The sequence below is a fragment of the Herpailurus yagouaroundi genome, unplaced genomic scaffold (assembly GCF_014898765.1).
Source record: "Herpailurus yagouaroundi ecotype Mexico unplaced genomic scaffold, PumYag 28, whole genome shotgun sequence".
NCBI classification, from domain to species: Eukaryota; Metazoa; Chordata; class Mammalia; order Carnivora; family Felidae; genus Herpailurus; species Herpailurus yagouaroundi.
This window is the reverse complement of record NW_024412376.1, coordinates 128578007-128597105: the sequence shown is the minus strand read 5'-3', so window position 1 is coordinate 128597105 and position 19099 is coordinate 128578007. Positions and strand designations below refer to the sequence as shown.

The following is a 19099-nucleotide window of genomic DNA, read 5'->3' as shown; positions in this document are numbered from 1 at the left end:
TATATATATATATATATATATATATATATATATATATATATGTAAATATATGTATATATATGTACACACACACACACACACACAAGAATTGAACAATTAAGCAAATGTATAGTGGATGGTAAGAGTAAGGTTTCTTTTTTTTTTTTTTTTAGTGTTTATTTATTGGGGGGGGGGGCATAAAGAGGGGTGGAGAGAAAGAGGGAGAGAATTCCAAGCATCAATGCAGGGCTCGAACTCACAAACTGTGAGATAATGACCTGAGCTGAAATCAAGAGTCGGACGCTTAACTGACTGAGCCACCCAGGCACCTGGGAGTCAGGTTTCTTACAGCTGTACTGTGAATTTACAGATAAGGAAGGGTAGCAGGTGAGAATGTGATGCTTGTGGTAATGGATTAGAGTTGAAGACATCAGGATGAACTTGTGTAGCTTAATATAGATATAGTTGATTATGTAAAGAAATATTTACAGATAGGTATATATACACAGCTTAGTTTACATACATATATTTCTTTGTTGTCAACTGAGGGTACTTAAACAATACCCCAATAACAATGAGCACATCTAGCTTGATTTCTATTACCATTCCTCAATAAAATGAACCAGGGATTCTTGGGAGAAATGGTTGATTCTAGGACTAGGCAGGAAATAGGCAAAATGAGCCTGGAACATACTGCCAGAAAGTTAAGGAAATAATATAAAAGAGCCAACTGAAAGAGCTCCCAATGGCCAAACCTGGAACAATTTGAATAGTAAATAGTATTGGATTATAACCATAAGTATAAATACCCATGAGTCCATATTATATAAATAAAGGATTAAATTAATACAAGAGACAAATCTGTGCAGATCTCCAAAAGGTTTATGTAAGTGCTCTGACCTAAGGAAGGGAGAGCACAACTTCCCATTTCTTAAATATGAGCCACACATAGTGACTTCCTTCCAAAGAGTACAATATGGAAAAATAGAAATAAAGAGTAACTTTACAGTAAGAAGCCTGACGAACTACCTCAGCTAGGTAAGCAAAGTCAATGTCAAGTCACAAATCCTGTTAATAGTATGTACCCTCAATATGGTGTGTTGCAAATGGCACTTTACCTCTGTGATTTTCCTCCCCCAAACCCATAACCCCAGCTTAAGCATGAGAAAAACATTAAATTCCAACAGAGGGCCATCCTACAAAATACTTCACCCACACTTCTCAAACTGTAAAGGTCATCAAGAACAAAGAAAGGATGGGAAACTATCACAGCAAGAGAAGCTAAGGAGACATGACAACTAAATATGAAATCCTAGAACAGAAAAAGCACATCAGGTGAAAACTCAGGAAATCTGAATAAACTATGGAATTTAGTTGATAACAATGTATTGGCATCAGTTCATTAGTTATAACAAATGTACATACTAATATGTTAATAACAGGGGAAACTGGATGTGGGGTATATGGGATCTTTCTATCCAATTTTTATGTGAATCTAGAACTAAAACTAAACTAAAAAAAAAAAAAGAAAAAGGCCCATTTAGAGAAGAAAAAAGAGTCACAGTTTGGGAGAAAATACCTGCAGGGCATATATGTGATAAAGACTGTATCCAAGCTACCAAGAACTCCCAAAACTCAACACTAAGGAAACAACCCAATTTAGAAATGGGCAACAGATCTGAACAGACACTTCACCAAAGAAGATATACAGATGGCCAACAGCACATGCAACAATGAACATCATGTCATTACAGAAATAAAAATTATTAAAACCACAATGAGATACCACTGCACATGTGTTACAGTAGCTGGAATGAAGATTGACCAAAGCATGTGTTAGGAAGCAAATGGAGTTGAATGAACTCTTCCAGACTTTGGAAATATCTCATTCCTCTAAGTATTCACTCTAAAGGAAGCATATATCCATCCCAAGGTATACATAAGAATGTTCACAGGATTCTGTGTTATGTAATATACATAAAGTTTTAAACAACCAAAATATCCTTTAACACGTGAATAAAAACATATGGTAAAACTCTACAACTGAATACTTCTCAACAATACAAAGAAGTGAACTATTGATATATGCAACAACATGGATGAACCCAATACTGAAGGAAGCCAGATTAAAAGAAAAGGTACATACTATATGATTCCACTGATATTAAACTCTTGAAAGTGTGGAGTACTCTACAAGTGGCAGGAAGCAGATCAGAGGTTGCGGCAGGGGTGGGGGAGTGGAAGAGTAGGGATTACAAAGGAATAGGAGGAAACTTTCAGGATTGCCATGTTCACAATCTTGATAGAGGTGATTCTTTCATGGTGTATGTATGTCAAAATTTACCTGACTGTACACTTTAAATAAATGAGTTTATAGTATTATCAGTCAGATCTCAATAAGGTAGTTAAACATACTAATGGAGTGATAAATAAGGTAGTGAGAGGAATAAGTAGAGCAAGATTTTCTGCTTCTCAATGGAAATACTGCATGGACGGCTGAAATTCAGAAGGCCCTTAGATAAGTACACATCTTCCTCAACTTATGATGGGTTACATCCCAAAAACCCACCATAAACTGGAAATACCATAAGTCAGAAATGCATTTAATACACCTCACCTACCAAACATCGTAACTTAGCCTAGCCTACCTTCAGTGTGCTCAGAACACTTATGCTAGCCTACAGCTAGGCAAAATCATCTTAACACAAAGCCTATTCTTTAATAAAGTGTTGAACACCTCATGCAATTTACTGAATACTGTACTCAAAGTGAAAAACAATGATTATATGGGTACAGGATGGCTGTCAGTGTATCGGTTGTTTATTCTCATGACTGCATGGTTCCCTGGTAGCTGCAGCACAGCCACTGCCCAACATCAGGAAAGAATGGTGTCCTGGATATTACTAGGCCAGGAGAAAATCAAAATTCAAAATGAAAAAAAAAAAAATCAAAGTATGATTTCTACCAAATGCATATTGCTTTCGCACCAGTCAAGTCAAAAAATCTTAAGTCAAGGGGCGCCTGGGTGGCGTCGGTTAAGCGTCTGACTTCAGCCAGGTCACGATCTCACGGTCTGTGAGTTTGAGCCCCGCGTCAGGCTCTGGGCTGATGGCTCAGAGCCTGGAGCCTGTTTCCAATTCTGTGTCTCCCTCTCTCTCTGCCCCTCCCCTGTTCATGCTCTGTCTCTCTCTGTCTCAAAAATAAATAAACGTTGAAAAAAAAAAATTAAAAATAAAAATCTTAAGTCAAATGATCGTACATCAGGGACCATCTGTACTATTTAAAGTGCTAGCCTACAAACTGCCTCTGGTCCTTAACGACACAAGGAACTTGCACAGGAAGTAAGTCACCTACCTCCCAAGCACACTGTTTAGTTCAGCTGATTTTTTTCCAAAATTAACGTTTCTCAATGAAAAAAGCAATATGCTGATGAACGCTCTAGCTTAAGCTCCTCATGTAATCATTGACCTGTAACAAATAGTCCACAGACTGGCATTAGTTTAGGGACACATTTTGAGTAGCGCTGCCTAGGTCACACACAGATGTTCTTGTAACCTCTCTAAGCCTATCTTCATCTGTATGATGAGATAACTGCTCTGATGAGCTACAAAGCTTGCAGATAGCAGGTTCTGATCAATTATGGGCCACTGCTTTATGTAGACAGTGTTTTAAAATAAAGCCATATGTAAAAATGAAATGTCATTTTTTATTTGTTCCGAACACTTGGGTTGTTTTTCAATATTTATTTTGAGAGAGAGAGAGCGCATGCGCGCAAGAGTGAGGTAGGGGCAGAGAGAAAGGAAAAGAGAGAATCCCAAGCAGGCTCCGCACTGCTAGCATGGAGCCCAACGCAGAGGGCTCCATCCCACCGACTGAGATCATGACCTGAGCCGAAATAAACAGCTGGATGACTAACTGACTGAGCTATCCAGGTGCCCCAGAATGCTTGCTTTTAAAGTTAACTGAAATTAAAAATGGCTTGTTTTCCAGTGAAAACTATTAACTTCAATATTAAGGGTTGATAACAAAAATGGACTTATATTTAATATTAGCTAATATTTGAATAGTTATATACACACTATACAATGACATCTATTCTCTTTATCACAGCACACCCTCCCAGACACAGAAATGCAGAAGTAACAGTGTTATTTTCATTTTTTCCTATTCTAGTAATATTTTAATAATTCATAAACTCAAAACTGTTCACACAATTTTAATTACTTTTTCTTGTTCATGTCTGAAGAAGAGCTTCTTTCTCTAAGAAATTTACATTTTATAATCTTTCCTTTGAAATATAAGAAAGATATGGAATCTCCTGAGTTATATATGCAGCTTATACATTCTTTAAAAGTTATTTTTCAAAATATTACAAATTAATCATATATATCCATAATACACATCCTTGCTATTCATATATTCTTTTAAGCAACATTCAAGTATATTTGTGCTTTGTATGTTTACATTACTTTAGAACCTATTTTCAACTTTCAATAAAACTGTATATCTATAAAGATTTCTCAAATATTTAATAAATGGGGCAAAACAGCCATTACGAAAATATAAACTGCTATTATAGCTTTCTCATCTATCATTTTTATGCATTTCCAGTCAACCATGTCATTTCCTGTTCTTTAGGGAAGCTGATAAATTTTTATCTTTGCAATCTCAACACTGTTGCTTTCTCAGCACAGCATAAGAGTCCGTATATTGCAGGTTTTCTGAACACACAGTATTCACTCGGCCGTTATCAGGTGTAGCAGTGAAATCTGATAGTGTTGGTATTCATCATTTCCAGTTATTTCAACTGCAGGACCACCTTAAAACACAAAGTCAGGGGAAAAAAATCAGGTTATTCCAAAATGATGCCAATCTCTGCTTAATGAAATGCTTTGAAATCTCTGAAGAAGGGCCTGGAGAACTGATAACAAGCAAGCACAATGCACAGGAGCACGCCTGCCAGGGTCCATGGCTCTGAATCAATTGACATTTACATTGGGCTGCACCACACACCCTTTCAGACAGCCCCATACGAAAGCAAGCCAGGCTGCCAATGCGGTTACTGGGCATGTGGACCAGTCATCATGGCACTAAAATCGGCATCTGCAAAGTGTAGAGGAAAACTGAGGATAGCAGAGTAGAAAAGAGGTAAGGCTAAGAAGGCTAGTCAATGGCAAGAAAAGGTGGTTAGAGTATCTGGCATTAATCATGGATTTCAGATCACACAGAAAAAGCTGAGCAATAATGAAAGGAACATACATATACAAAGACAGTTATTTTCTGACAGCAGCAGTTTGTACTGTTTAAGTATTTTTCTCATTAAATAAACACTGGGAATTGTTCCTGTTATTTAGCCAACCCTTTGTAAATGCAAAATTTTTACTCATTCATTAGTCATATCTTATCCCTACCTGATTTTGTCATAATAAGTACAAGCCATATTTTGTCTCTCATTCTTAGAGGATTATAAAAGCAATTTTATTTGTCCAGTTAAATAAGACACTCTTTTCTTTAGGATCACAGCTATTTATAATCAAAAAACTCTTTAGAATCACAGCCCCAAGGTAAAAATTTATTTTTAGCATTACTGAGCACTGGGGCAAACAAAATCTAGCTGTGAGAACAGCACTACTATTCTATCAAAAATGACTACTTGATAAGTTAGGCTCAAAACTAAGCAGTCAAAATTATAAGTTGTAATTTTTTTAATATCTAAAACTAGAGATGCAGAACAGATCAACAAGGTATTTTCTGTGCTTGACATAAAAGATCAGAAACAAAAGAAATATTAAAAGTCAATTATGAGGGGCGCCTGGGTGGCGCAGTCGGTTGAACGTCCGACTTCAGCCAGGTCACGATCTTGCGGTCCGTGAGTTCGAGCCCCGCGTCGGGCTCTGGGCTGATGGCTCAGAGCCTGGAGCCTGTTTCCGATTCTGTGTCTCCCTCTCTCTTTGCCCCTCCCCCGTTCATGCTCTGTCTCTCTCTGTCCGAAAAATAAATAAATGTTGGAAAAAAAATTTTTTTAAAGTCAATTATGAGTTTTTCTTCTATTGCTCTAAGGGTATCTATCAGTCAACACTTAAACATTTTAAACCACACAGCACAATTAAAACAAATACCTTATTAGCTGCTTCCAAGGAATTTATTAGATTCTGCAGCTCTTCTTTACTCATTTCGACAGAATATGGTTTGACTTCACCATTTTCTTTTACATCTAGAGTAAGGTTTAAAAGTGGCATTTGTAACGTAGCAATCTTGTCACTAGACAGTGCAAGCTGTTTAAAATGAGGAAAATAGTAATTAATAAGTAGTAAAAAAAAGAATATATTAAATATACATCAGAGCTTATTAACAATACAAGAACACTCCTGTTTGCTATCAAATACAGGAAAAGGAGGAAGAAACAAAGAAACCCCCGCCAAACCAACACATACATGAAGAACAGAAAGAGAAAGGAGGATGAATAGAGAGGATGCGGACTGGGAAAAAAGGACAACCAGTCCGAATTTCGTAGCATAAGCAGCAATCCCGCGCAGAGTTATGGCCGGGAAGGACTGAATGGGTCCAATGCATCAAGAAACTGAGAATTCTTTTTTTTTTTTTTAATTTTTTTTTTTTAATGTTTATTTATTTTTGAGACAGAAAGAGACAGAGCATGAACAGGGGAGGGGCAGAGCGAGAAGGAGGCACAGAATCTGAAACAGGCTGCAGGCTCTGAGCGGTCAGCACAGAGCCCGACGCGGGGCTCGAACTCACGGACCGAGAGATCATGACCTGAGCCGAAGTCGGACGCTTAACTGACCAAGCCACCCAGGCGCCCCAAGAAACTGAGAATTCTTAAAGACGTGTGAAGAAACCGAGAGGATGAAAGTCCATGTACAAGGATACAACCAAAAACACTGGTAAAGCCTGGGAAATTAAGACGCTTAATTCACAATTAGCCAATTCTCTACCAAATTATTGTTAAACACATTATCAAGATACCACTTTCAATTAGAGTCACTCAGCAAAAACACTCATTTCCCTACTTCTTATTTTCTGTCTACAGAGAATCCTAGAAGAAACAGAAGAACCAAATATTTATGATACTAATACTTTTTTTTTTTTTAATTTTTTTTTTTCAACGTTTATTTATTTTTGGGACAGAGAGAGACAGAGCATGAACGGGCGAGGGGCAGAGAGAGAGGGAGACACAGAATCGGAAACAGGCTCCAGGCTCTGAGCCATCAGCCCAGAGCCCGACGCGGGGCTCGAACTCGCGGACCGCGAGATCGTGACCTGGCTGAAGTCGGACGCTCAACCGACTGCGCCACCCAGGCGCCCCTATGATACTACTACTTTTTGAAACAAGCACCATGGCTTCATTGGCAGATGGCAAAGGAAAAATCAAATTTTCCTGGAATCTGCACTAGAAAACCCCACAATAAGTGAATCTTTGAAGTGCTACTACTTGCAAAAATTTACTTATGTAATGAATGGTAAGGAACTACTTCCCTAACGAACAACCTCTAAGTCCACCCTCGGCGTGCACACACTGTAGAATTGAATCCTCACATACTTCCTCCGTTTTCTCTTCAAAAACCAGGGCTCATCATATCTGAGATTTAGAAGTATCAAAGATGGGGCGCCTGGGTGGCTCAGTCCGTTAGGCGACCGACTTCGGCTCAGGTCATGATCTCACAGTTCATGAGTTCGACCCCACGTCGGGCTCTGTGCTGACAGCTCAGAGCCTGGATCCTACTTCAGATTCTGTGTCTCCCCCTCTCTCTACCCCTCCCCTGCTCACACTCTGTGTCTCTCTGTCTCTCAGTAATAAACGTTAAAAAAAATTTTTTTTTAATTTAGAAGATGGTAATGTAGACCAAAGATGGTCTACATTATAGATAATTGTCTTCTTCAGTGTGTCCAATAAGTGGTTTCTCAGTCTATGCTTGAATACCACCAATGATGAACGTGCTACCTCAAGAAGAGGTTAAAATAATCTTCAGATACTGATAGGTGTTAAAACATTTTCCTGGGGCGCCTGGGTGGCTTGGTTGGTTAAGCGTCCGACTTCAGCTCAGGTCATGATCTCACGGTCCGTGAGTTCGAGCCCCGCGTTGGGCTCTGTGCTGACAGCTCAGAGCCTGGAGCCTGTTTCAGATTCTGTGTCTCCCTCTCTCTCTGCCCCTTCCCTGTTCATTCTCTGTCTCTCTCTGTCTCAGAAATAAATAAATGTTAAAAAAAAAAATTAAAAACAAACAAACAAACAAACATTTTCCTTAGGTTGAATGTGAACTCGTCTTATTTCAAACTATGTAACCTTAAACCTTAACCTTTGTCCTAGCCGCTGTAGCCACAGAGCATATATCAAGTCCCTCATCCACAGAGATGATTTTTAGTCCTTTAAAGAGAATTATCATTTTTCTACTAAGTTTTCTCCTTTCCCCAAATGTTTGAAAAAAACCTTCATGATTTTAAGTTCCTGTTCATTCTTTTCTGGTTTGGCACTAATTTGTTTAAGTATCTCTTAAATTTGGCAACCAGAACTAAAAGCATTAGTAACTAAATTAACTAAAAAGTGAAATGAATAAAAACAGAATTAGAACTACCCACTGCTTGAAACACTGCATTTCTATCAACAAAACATAAGACTGAATCATCATACTGCTGACTCAAGCCACATTTGGTAAATCAAAACAACTAAATATTCTCATACATATTACTTTTGGCCTACCTCTCATATCTTTTATATTAAGTTGGTTTTATTTATATAAAAATCCTCTATCTAGGTTATTGCTGCTTAATTTATTGTGCTTCATTTGGCCCATCGCTGTAATTTGCTACAAAATAATTTTAAACTTTGTATTATATTAATATAATGTATCTTAGATTTGATAAGCATAATATTCATAAAAGACTGGACCAAAACCAGAATCACAGAGACCTCCTCCCTGGATAACACAAATACATCTGGCTTTGGTTGTTTATCCAGCTATGACCCAAGTAACTATGTAATTGTTCCACATTTTTCTCCACTTTATCCACAAAGACAGTATGAGACACTTTATCCAGGATCATGCTGAAATGAGGAAACGCAATATGTTTCAACACAACGTGTTTCAACACAACCTCCTCATTGAGGTCTACGTATCCTATACAGCATGGAAAGTTGGTCTGAAATTGTTTTTTATGAATCCTATTGATCATGAGTCTCTTTTTCAAAATGTTCATTAAAGTTAACTTTTAATAATACATAGATTTTCCCCTGGAGACAGAATCACATTTACCAATCTCAGGAAGACTATAATAAAGGCTAGAAAGTTCTAGCCAAAAATATACGTTGAATACATACTACTCCACTATTTAAGATATTTAATGATTCACAGCTCTAGTTAATTAAATTTATTATCAATGTAATTTTATTACATATTTTTGGATGTCTGTACTGTACTTATGCATAAATAATGTAAAAAAATGTAATTTCTGACACTGTATTCTTAAAATAACAGAAATTTTAGATCTATATTATGAAAAAGAATAAATATTTCTTTCCATTCAAAAAATGAGATAAAAAAATACATGCCTATAAACAGATTCTCACCTTTAACTGCCAGTCAAAATCCTGTAGCTGTGCAGAAGAAATATCAACTATTTCTTCTAACAGAGCCTTCTTGATTTCCTCTTTCCTACTTTTCAAGCATTTTATGATAGCTTCTTGATGAAATGAATTCAACTGATTCAACTGCTGAAATATCTATGAAAATAAACAGAAAGCAAGTGAAAGGGCCTTTCTGTTTAAAACGTAAACATATAGCTCCACTCCCCTTTCACAATCCCTTTAAAATGATAGTAAAAGAAAAAAAAAAGACTTTTGTACCTAGAATAAGATGAGAATGTGTAACTGACAAACAAGAGATTTTTGCAAAACAAAAAGGTAAAGGGCTGACTGATGAAGTAGCATGAAAGCAAAGACCACGAACGCTGGCATAGCTAGATTAATATCAGACAATGTAGCCTTTAAGAAGTATTACAAGAAATAAAGAATGGCAAAAGGACCATTCAACAGAAAGAACAATCATAAATTTGTGTGCACCCAATAAAAGAGCTTCAAAATATATAAAGTAGCAAAACTTGGCAGAACTAAAAAGAGAAATCGGTAAGTCTAATTAGATTTATTAGATTTATAATTAGAATGTTAACACATCTCCCAGTAACTGACAGGAAAACACACAAATCATAAAGATTAGAATCAAAAAAATACTATCTTCTTTAACCTAATTGACACGCAGAACATTATACTCAACAACTACAGAACGTACTATTTTCAAATATATGTGGAACATTCACCAAAAGGAACCATAAGACAAGACATGTAGCAAATCACAACAGATTTAAAAGGACTGCAATCAAATTATATATATATTTTTAACATGGTATAATTAAATCATAACTGATTACAAAAAATCTCCAAATACTTGAAAATTATACAACATAGTAACACAGTACTAAGGAAGATAGAAAGTCAATCTTGCATAAACTTTCAGAGAATAAGAAAAGAGAAAAAATACTTCCTAATTCATTTTATTAGACCAGAATAAGACTTGACACCCTGACAAGAACATTACAAAGAGAAAAACTATGGGCCAATATCACTCAAAAACAGATTCGAAAGTCCTAAATAAGATATTGGCAAATCAAATCAAGAAATACATAAAAACATAATACATGATGACCAAGTGGTGTTTATTTTGGCAATGCAAGGTTAATTTAGCATTTAAATATCCAATGAAAGACACCACATCAGCAAAATAAAGAAGAAAAAAAATAACAAATTTAGGGAAAAAAATTAAATAAAATTCAATACCCATTAATGATAATAATTCTCAGCAAAGTAGGAACTGTAGGAAACTTCTTTAATCTTATAGTATGCATCTATAAAACCACACAGCTAACACAATAAATGATAAAATTGTGAATCCCTAAGATCAGGAATAAGACACTGCTTTTTGTTTCAACACTGTCTTAAAGGTGTTAGGCACCGCAATAAGGTAAGAAAAAAAATGGGTATTAAAATCTAAAAAGAAAAGGATTGTACACACAAAAGAAATAAATCCGGAAAAATGTTTTATAAGCCATTAAATAAATTTTTTTAAATTGTTGGATATGGGGTAAAGATATAAAAATTGCTTCTAGGGGCGCCTGGGTGGCGCAGTCGGTTAAGCGTCCGACTTCAGCCAGGTCACGATCTCACGGTCCGTGAGTTCGAGCCCCGCGTCGGGCTCTGGGCTGGTGGCTCAGAGCCTGGAGCCTGTTTCCGATTCTGTGTCTCCCTCTCTCTCTGCCCCTCGCCCGTTCATGCTCTGTCTCTCTCTGTCCCAAAAATAAATAAACGTTGAAAAAAAAAATTAAAAAAAAAATTGCTTCTATATACCAGCAATAAACAAGTGGAGAACAAAATTAACACCAAAAGTATCAATTACTTAAAAATAAATCTAAAAAAATATTTGCAAGATCTCTATACTGAAAACTGCAAAATAATAGAGAAATTGAAGTACTACAAATAAATGGAATGTTATTCCATGTTCGTGGATTGGGAAGATTAATATTAAGACATAAATTCTTTCCCAAATGATTTTAGAGATTCAGTGCAATCTCCATGCTGCAAACCAAATGATGTCACTTCAAACTTCTTATGTTGAAATTCAAACCTTCACTGTGATGATATTCAAAGATGGGGCCTTCTGAGAGGTAATTAGGTTTAATAGGTCATAAGGGTAGGGCCTTCATGATGGGATTAGTGCCCTTATAAAAAGAAACCTAAGAAAGAATGCTTCCCTCTCCCTTTGCTATATGAGAAACACAGCAAGAAGGCAGTCTGCAGCCAGGAAAAGGGTTCTTGACAGGGAATCAAATCAGCCAGCACCTTTACTTTGGACTAACTTACCAGACTCTAGAATTGTGAGAAATAAATTCTTGTTGTTTAAGTTACTCAGTCTATGGTATTTTGTTATGGCAGCCCAAGTTGACTAATATTCATCAAAATCCCAGGGTTTTTTTTTGTTGTTGTTGAAATTGACAAACTGACTTTAAAATGTACGTGAAAATACAGAGGACCTAGAAGAGCCAAAGCAATCTTGAAGAAGCATGAAACTGAAAGTCTTCTATTATCAAGACTATGTAACATAGCTTTAATTCTGCAGTAATTAAGACAATGTAGTATTGGGAAATATAGACTAGACTAATGGAGTAGAATAAAGAGTCCAGATACAGACCAACACATATACAGCTACCTGATTTACAACAAAGGCTGCACAGAAATTCTATGGGGCAAGGATGGTCATTTCAATAAATGGTATTGGGTCAATTGGCTATTGATATGAAAAAATGCGAACTTGACCCTTAACCCACACACAAATATTAATTCAAAATGAACCAGTAACATAAATGTGAGAGCTTCTACAAGAAAACTAACAAAAAAATCTTCATGACTTGGCACAATTATTTGTTAAACAGGACTTTAATAGCACTAACAATCAAAAGAAATGTTGACAAAACTGGACTTGATTAAAATTCAGAACTTCTGTTGACAAAAAGACACCATTAAGAGTGAAAAGGCAAGCCACATAATGGAAGAAGATGTTTAAAATACATAGCTCTAACAAAGAACTCCCACCCAGAATATTATCCAAATCAAAATGAATATACATAAACTACATTTTTTTATAAGCGAGCAACCTACACAAACATGCCAAAATAACTTTTTACCAAGGTACAAAAGCCATTCAATGGAAGGACACCCCATTAATTTCACTTCAAGATATCTATCCTAGAAAAGGTGGCCAATATGCTATTTTTTTTACGTTTTTTTTTTTTTAAATATGAAATTTATTGTCAAATTGGTTTCCATACAACACCCAGTGCTCATCCCAACAGGTGCCCTCCTCAATGCCGACCACCCACTTTCCCCTCTCCCCCACCCCCCATCAACCCTCAGTTTCTCAGTATTTAAGAGTCTCTTATGGTTTGACTGCTTCCCTCTCTGTAACTTTTTTTCCCCCTTCCCCTCCCCCCTGATCTTCCATTGAGTTTCTCAGAATCCACATGTGAGTGAAAACATGGTATCTGTCTTTCTCTGCCTGACTTATTTCACTTAGCATAACTCTCTCCAGTTCCATCCACATTGCTACAAGTGGCCAGATTTCATTCTTTCTCTTTGCCAAGTAGTATTCCATTATATATATAAACCACATCTTCTTTATCCATTTGTCAGTTGATGGACATTTAGGTTCTTTCCATAATTTGGCTATTGTTGAAAGTGCTGCTATAAACATTGGGGTACAAGTGCCCTTATGCATCAGCACTCCTGTATCCCTTGGGTAAACAGTATGTGTATAAGGAGACACACACAAGATATCAGTAGAAGCACTATACATAATAATGAAAGAGGCAAGGATCTAATGGTTCATCAGGAGGCCAGAAAAAGAAGTCCTGCTAATCCTATCATCAAATACTATAAGAAATTAAAATATTAAGAACCAGATCTACATTTACCAATACTGACAAGTCTAAAACAATATCCCATAAAAAAATTACAAATGGATACATATGTTATCATTTACAAGTTACACATTCAAACAGCTCAAATAATTGTATACATTGCTTAAAGACATAAACATTCCTACAACATGGAATACAAAACATGTATACCAACAAGTTGTGATCTCTTGGGGAAGGGTGGCATGCCAGGTGGTACTTGGGTATATTTATAATACCTTGTTTCTAAAACAAACACACAAACCTGTAATACATAAAGTAAAATGTTAACAACTGTTTAATTGTGATAATGCGAATGTAGGTATCAGTTACCTAACTTCTGGTTTTCTTCTACATGATTTAAATGTATCACAATTCTAAAAACATAAACAACCAAAACAAGAGAACCAGAACTTCCACAATCAGATTTGCCTACTCAAAATTATGATGTTTTTGTTAACATAACATATACTTACTGATGATGGCTCCTGTATGATATAGTGCCCTAAAACCAACTTGAGAAAAACGTTAACACTACTTATTACTTATTATGAGATATAGAAATTTGGAGTGAAGTTACCTCTTCATCAGGTAAATTTTTACCAACTACAGCTTTGAAAAATTTGGTAATATCTTCTAGAACATTCTTCCATTCTGTCGAATCCCAAACACTGTGATAATCCTGGTAGAGAGGATAAGCTCGGCCACAAATGCCATCAATTATTTTATGAAGCAGCTAGAGAGAAAAGAAAGTAAGTGAATTATAAGTAAACTTATAAAACAGACTTATCTTCCTTGTAGGAAACAAATGCTGTTGGGAGCAGCTCATGTTACCCACAAGAGCAGCTGAAGATTGAAATGTAACTATTTTTAACATTACTCTTATTAATTAAAAATTAAAGCTCCAATAAAAATCCCAGACTTTCTAAAACTCTGTCCACCTTCAGAAGCTGAAATAATTTCATAGACACATTGTTGTTTCTCCAATAATCCTAAAAGGATGCTGGTGAATATAAAAGTTTCACCTTGGGATTCCTTAGACATTGTATTTATACTAATAATAATAATAATAATAATAATAATAAAGTATGACTTTTAGATCAAAGTTTTTTACTGTAGATCTATAAATTTCATTTCCCCTTGCCTCCATTGTCACAGCATTCACACTCACTTGTTTTGGTCCATTCCAAGAAAGTCCTCAGTGCCTTTACCTTCTTTTTTTACATTCCTGTCCCTGTACCCTACCTTAGTATCGGCAATAGAAATCCTAACATATATATAACTGAACATAGTGACTAAGACTGAATTTTTGAATAAAACTGTCTAGTTTCAATCCTAGTTCCACTACTTAACTAGTTTTATCAAGTTATTTCGATGTTCTGTGCCTGTTCCGTGTGTAAAATGAGGAGATCATCTAGCTACATTATGCTGTTGTAAGGAGTACATGCAAATTACTTGGCACATTCCTAGCATGTATAAAACACACTGCTAGCCATTGTTACCATTCTTCTCATTATCGTTATTATCACTATTACTACCACCACCCCCATCACTACCGGTATTACGTTCCACGTCTTTAACATACATACATTAACTGATTGCCTACTATGTCATCACTATTCGAGATAAATGATTAACATGGCTTTCTTTCCCAGGGGATATTTGTGTCTTGTTAAAAGAGTATCTGAACCCAAATAATCTGGAAAATTATTTTAAACAACAAGTCTTCCAAATCTTTTCCCCTGGACCATAGTCCACTTCATTTTAAGCAGTGACTCTTCCCCTTGTGACACCACACATATCAGAACAGAAATGAGCAACTGGTAACTCCACTTCCAAATGATGGCTAATGCCCTCTATGAACAGACCTTTTATTTACCATACATCCACCAACAGTATCAATTTGAAATTCATTCCAAATTCTCTACACATATCCCATGTTATCCCAAACTGCCCCCACGCTAAAGCAAAACACAGAGCTCAAACTGATAAAGTACTATCTTTTGGAATATAAATGTTTTTAGTCATTCATTCATTCATGTTTTGTATTCACATGTACAACATAGGTAATGAGCACTTCACTCCATTTGTTAAACAAGTTAATGGAAATACAAAGCAAATATAACTGTAATGGATACCACATATGGAGCCCTGACTGAGTACCAAGCACTGCGTTCATCCTCACTACAACCCTATACAGGGGGTAAGTCTTGTTATTATCCCCGTTTTACAAATGAAAAAACTGAGGATAAACAAGATTAAGGTGCTACCATATCAGAGCTTTAGTGCATTAGAGAAAGACAAACATAAATACATAAATGCAATTTAGAATGAGAGGAACTATATTATAAATTTATAGAAAGTACAAAGAAGCACAGAGAAGAGGAGAAAGGGCTGCTTTTAAAAGAATAAAATGAGGATATCACCTACCCACATTATGTTGTTGTAGTACTTGGCCATTTAAGGGGAGAGAAGGGCATTTCTAGTCACCAGCAACTGCATATGCATAAAAGAATAAAGTGAACAATCACATGTTCAATTTGAAAAAAGGATACAAGGCTGGAGAGGTGAGTGGAGGCCAAATCATAAAGGGCCTTGTATACAGGGTCCAGACTTTAATTGTCTCAACAGGGAAGCAACCTGTTCACATATTTGCATTATGTTTCTATAAATTTCCCAACAAGTTGGGAGATGCAAGGAGAGAAAAGGAAAAGAGAGATGGTGAGACCAAAGGCCACTTGCCTTCTCTTTACCAGGAAGAAATTAGATGGTGGGAGGGAAGGGCGGGCGGCTAAATAGTTGAGGACACTCAAAATGGGGGCAGTACTGAGGTAAAAGAGACTGAAGAGGAGGAAGGACCAAGGATGATACTCAGAATTTTAGGCTGAGTAACTGGGTAAACAGTGGTGCTCCAAACCAAAAATGAGGCTATAATCACAGGAAGAATAGTTCCAGTGGGAAAGACAAGGAGTTCAGCCAAGGACACACTGAATTTGAGGTACCTGGGGTGTGTCTAAGCAGGAGCCTGACACCCAAGGAAGAGATTCTTTGCTGGATGCAGGGATCTAGGCGTCATCAACCTACATGATGAGAAAGGTTATGGGCCTTACTAAGAAGCAGGTAGAAGGACGATAGGAGCAGGAAGCTAATACAAAGACTCACAACCAACAGATCTGAACATATGTTTCACCTTTGCCACTTACTAGTTTAACAACCTTGGGCACGGTACTCCAACTCTCTCTGCTGACATTTTGGTTTCCTCACTTGTAAAATCACAGGAGAGTTAAGATGGTTTTTCCTGATCCTGATAAGAATTAAGTTTGTTCCCTTCCATCTCCCCCTCCCCTCCCCCACTTTCCCCATTACAAATGGAACAGAGGAAAAAAGAAGTCTTAAATGAGGGGCTTTTAAGGCTGTCTACCCCACACGCCTCTATCACACTACGTAGGGTAAGCCCCCACTCCCACCTGTCACCCATTATAAGTGGAACACAATAGGGACTTACTCTGAATTGCCAATCATTTACACTTAAGGCCAGCCCATCGAAGCTTGGAATCCAGACAGCTGCCCCCCATGATTAAGCAGAGTTCACTATGCATTAATTCCTTCCCTCAACGGACACTGATCAAGAACCCACCTTGAGCCAGAACACAAATCTGAAGAACTGGGAATGTAAAACAAAGTTATCTACCCTGAAGGAGTTCAGAATAAGAGAGAGACCAGAGTCAAGCCAACTGGTCAAGAAGTTGTGTAAGTGCCCGAATTGTTGGGCGACAGAGGAGATGGGAATAAACATACTTATATATTGATTACAATATACAATGTATTAATTGGTTGACTTCTGAGGACAAACAACCTCCGCTCCCAGACGTAATGCTGCAGCTCAATTCTGCATATATTGCTTTCTTTCAGGGATGGGCAAATTTCCTTCAGGTCTACGTTTTTCTGCTTGAAAGTTCAAGGGGGAAAGTCTCACTTCTCAGTCAGATTTTCCTCTTACAGCAACCACTGGGTTTTCTCCTCCTTTCACAGCCCACAGTAATTACATAAATGCAATTACTGCCTCCACATTTCATTTTTCACACTCAAAACTGCCAATGCCTTTGGTATTAAGGCTAAATAACAAGCGTGGCATATAGACTCGAGCCACCTGACTTTCTACTCGCCTGCCTAGCCTTAGTCTCCCTGCCCTGCTTCTCACTCTGAATTTCAGCCTCCAAGAATTCGAGCAGGTCCTCAAAGCCCGCAGAGGCTGGTTTCCTTTTTCTAGCCTTGTAGCTGCTATTCCTCTGCCTAAAGCATTCTCTCCCTTCTAGCCTGTCTAGTCCGACTCGTCCTCTGGAACTCAACCTAGAAATTGAGACGTTCCTTTTCCGGAACGCCTCTCCTTGTCCCTTCAAATCTGGGTTGCTACCTGTCCCACAAGCTGGTTACTGGATAATTCAGTTTGGTTTCCTTATTAGATACAAGCTCCAGCAGAGTACGGGCTGTGTCTCACTCACTGTTTTAGCTTATCCCATTTGGGCACTCAGCACAAGGCCCACTTAAGTGAAAAGCTGGCCGAACAAACGAACGAGGCTCTTTCCAGATCCCTTACAGCCAGGTTACTTCTCAGGCCCAAGGTTTCAATGTATATGTCACCTCCTGAGAGAAAGGCCACCTTGGACCACCCTACCGAAAGTAAGTTGCCCAGTTATTGGGAGTACTTACCAATTTGTTTTGTGCAGCCCTCCAGGGGGCAGGGTGTGCTTCTCTACGTCCCCATGTCCCCAGCCTATCCCCGGCACCTAGCACTGTGCCTGGTGCACGGGCAGCATTCCGGCGTGCGTGGTGTACGAATGAATGAAATGAGATGCTGCACACCACCGGCTCCACGTTGCAAGTTTTTCAAATACTACGGTGGGGACTCCGCTCCCCAGCCCAGAGTCAGCGGGTCTTGGGCCGCGCCGGGGAGCTGACGGGCCACCCCCACCCAGGTGCGAGCAAAGCCGAGGAGTCATCTCGCAAAGCCCCTCGAGGGGCAGCTTCAAGCGGGGGCGTGGAGGTGGCGCCCAAAGCGTCGGCCTTCTCAGCTCTCCAGGGGCAGCAGGGGGCCGTGCACCCGACTTGACGCCCCCTTCCCCGTCCCAGCCCTGGGCAGTCCGGGCGAGCCCAGCCAGCGCGTCTCGATCAGACCGGGCCAGACCTGCACGCCGGGGCGTCCCGGGGCCCCGCCTGCCACGCCGCCCGCGCTCTCCTCACCTGCGGGCCCAGCTCGGCTGGAAGCTTCTGCAGCTGCCACAAGGGCGTCCCCTCTTCCGGCTCCATCCCAGTACCAAGTAGGAACCTAGGTCACATGACAAGGCCCGGTCGCGCCTCACGAGCTACGGCTCAGCCACGTGACTCTCTCGGGTGGGCGGGGGCCGAGCGTGGAGACGCAGGGGCTCTCGTGCGCGTGCGCAGAGACACAGCCGGCGCTTTCCCTGTAACTAAGGAGAATCCCTTTTCCTCCTGGAGTAAGTTTGCTAAACACACTTATTATATTGAAAGCAAATTTGCAAATCTCGCAAGCACGTTGCAACTTTGTTCAGAGTTCTGTCGAACTTTCTCTGCACTCCTTAGAAAG

The 19099-nt window shown here is 38.5% G+C and overlaps 1 protein-coding gene across 3 annotated transcripts; it reads right to left on the bottom strand.

Annotated features, from left to right (window-relative positions):
• Positions 1-3990: 3990 nt before the first annotated feature.
• Positions 3991-18867, bottom strand: COMMD8 (COMM domain containing 8). 3 transcript variants are annotated; one of them, XM_040484478.1, is made up of 9 exons: positions 18736-18823; positions 17000-17158; positions 16698-16757; positions 16497-16574; positions 15925-15990; positions 14075-14230; positions 9563-9715; positions 6099-6254; positions 3991-4798 (listed from the first exon to the last, which is right to left on the bottom strand). In XM_040484478.1, the coding sequence occupies exons 5-9, from the start codon at positions 15952-15954 to the stop codon at positions 4778-4780; spliced, it is 516 nt and encodes a 171-aa protein (XP_040340412.1). In that variant the 5' UTR covers positions 15955-15990; positions 16497-16574; positions 16698-16757; positions 17000-17158; positions 18736-18823; the 3' UTR covers positions 3991-4777. The 3 variants fall into 3 exon arrangements, with proteins under 3 accessions (XP_040340412.1, XP_040340419.1, XP_040340402.1); XM_040484485.1 differs by lacking the exons at positions 16698-16757; positions 17000-17158; positions 18736-18823 and having other exon boundaries at positions 16497-16667; XM_040484468.1 differs by lacking the exons at positions 15925-15990; positions 16497-16574; positions 16698-16757; positions 17000-17158 and having other exon boundaries at positions 18736-18867.
• Between the last annotated feature and the right edge of the window lie 232 nt (positions 18868-19099).

Excerpts from the sequence above, each read along its gene's own strand:
- COMMD8 (XM_040484468.1), bottom strand. The coding sequence starts at position 18,801 with ATGGAGCCGGAAGAGGGGACGCCCTTGTGGCAGCTGCAGAAGCTTCCA. Across the intron at positions 14,231-18,735 it reads CAGCCGAGCTGGGCCCGCAG|CTGCTTCATAAAATAATTGA; the intron begins GTGAGGAGAGCG and ends TTTTCTCTCTAG. Across the intron at positions 4,799-6,098 it reads CCTTGGAAGCAGCTAATAAG|GTGGTCCTGCAGTTGAAATA; the intron begins GTATTTGTTTTA and ends TTGTGTTTTAAG.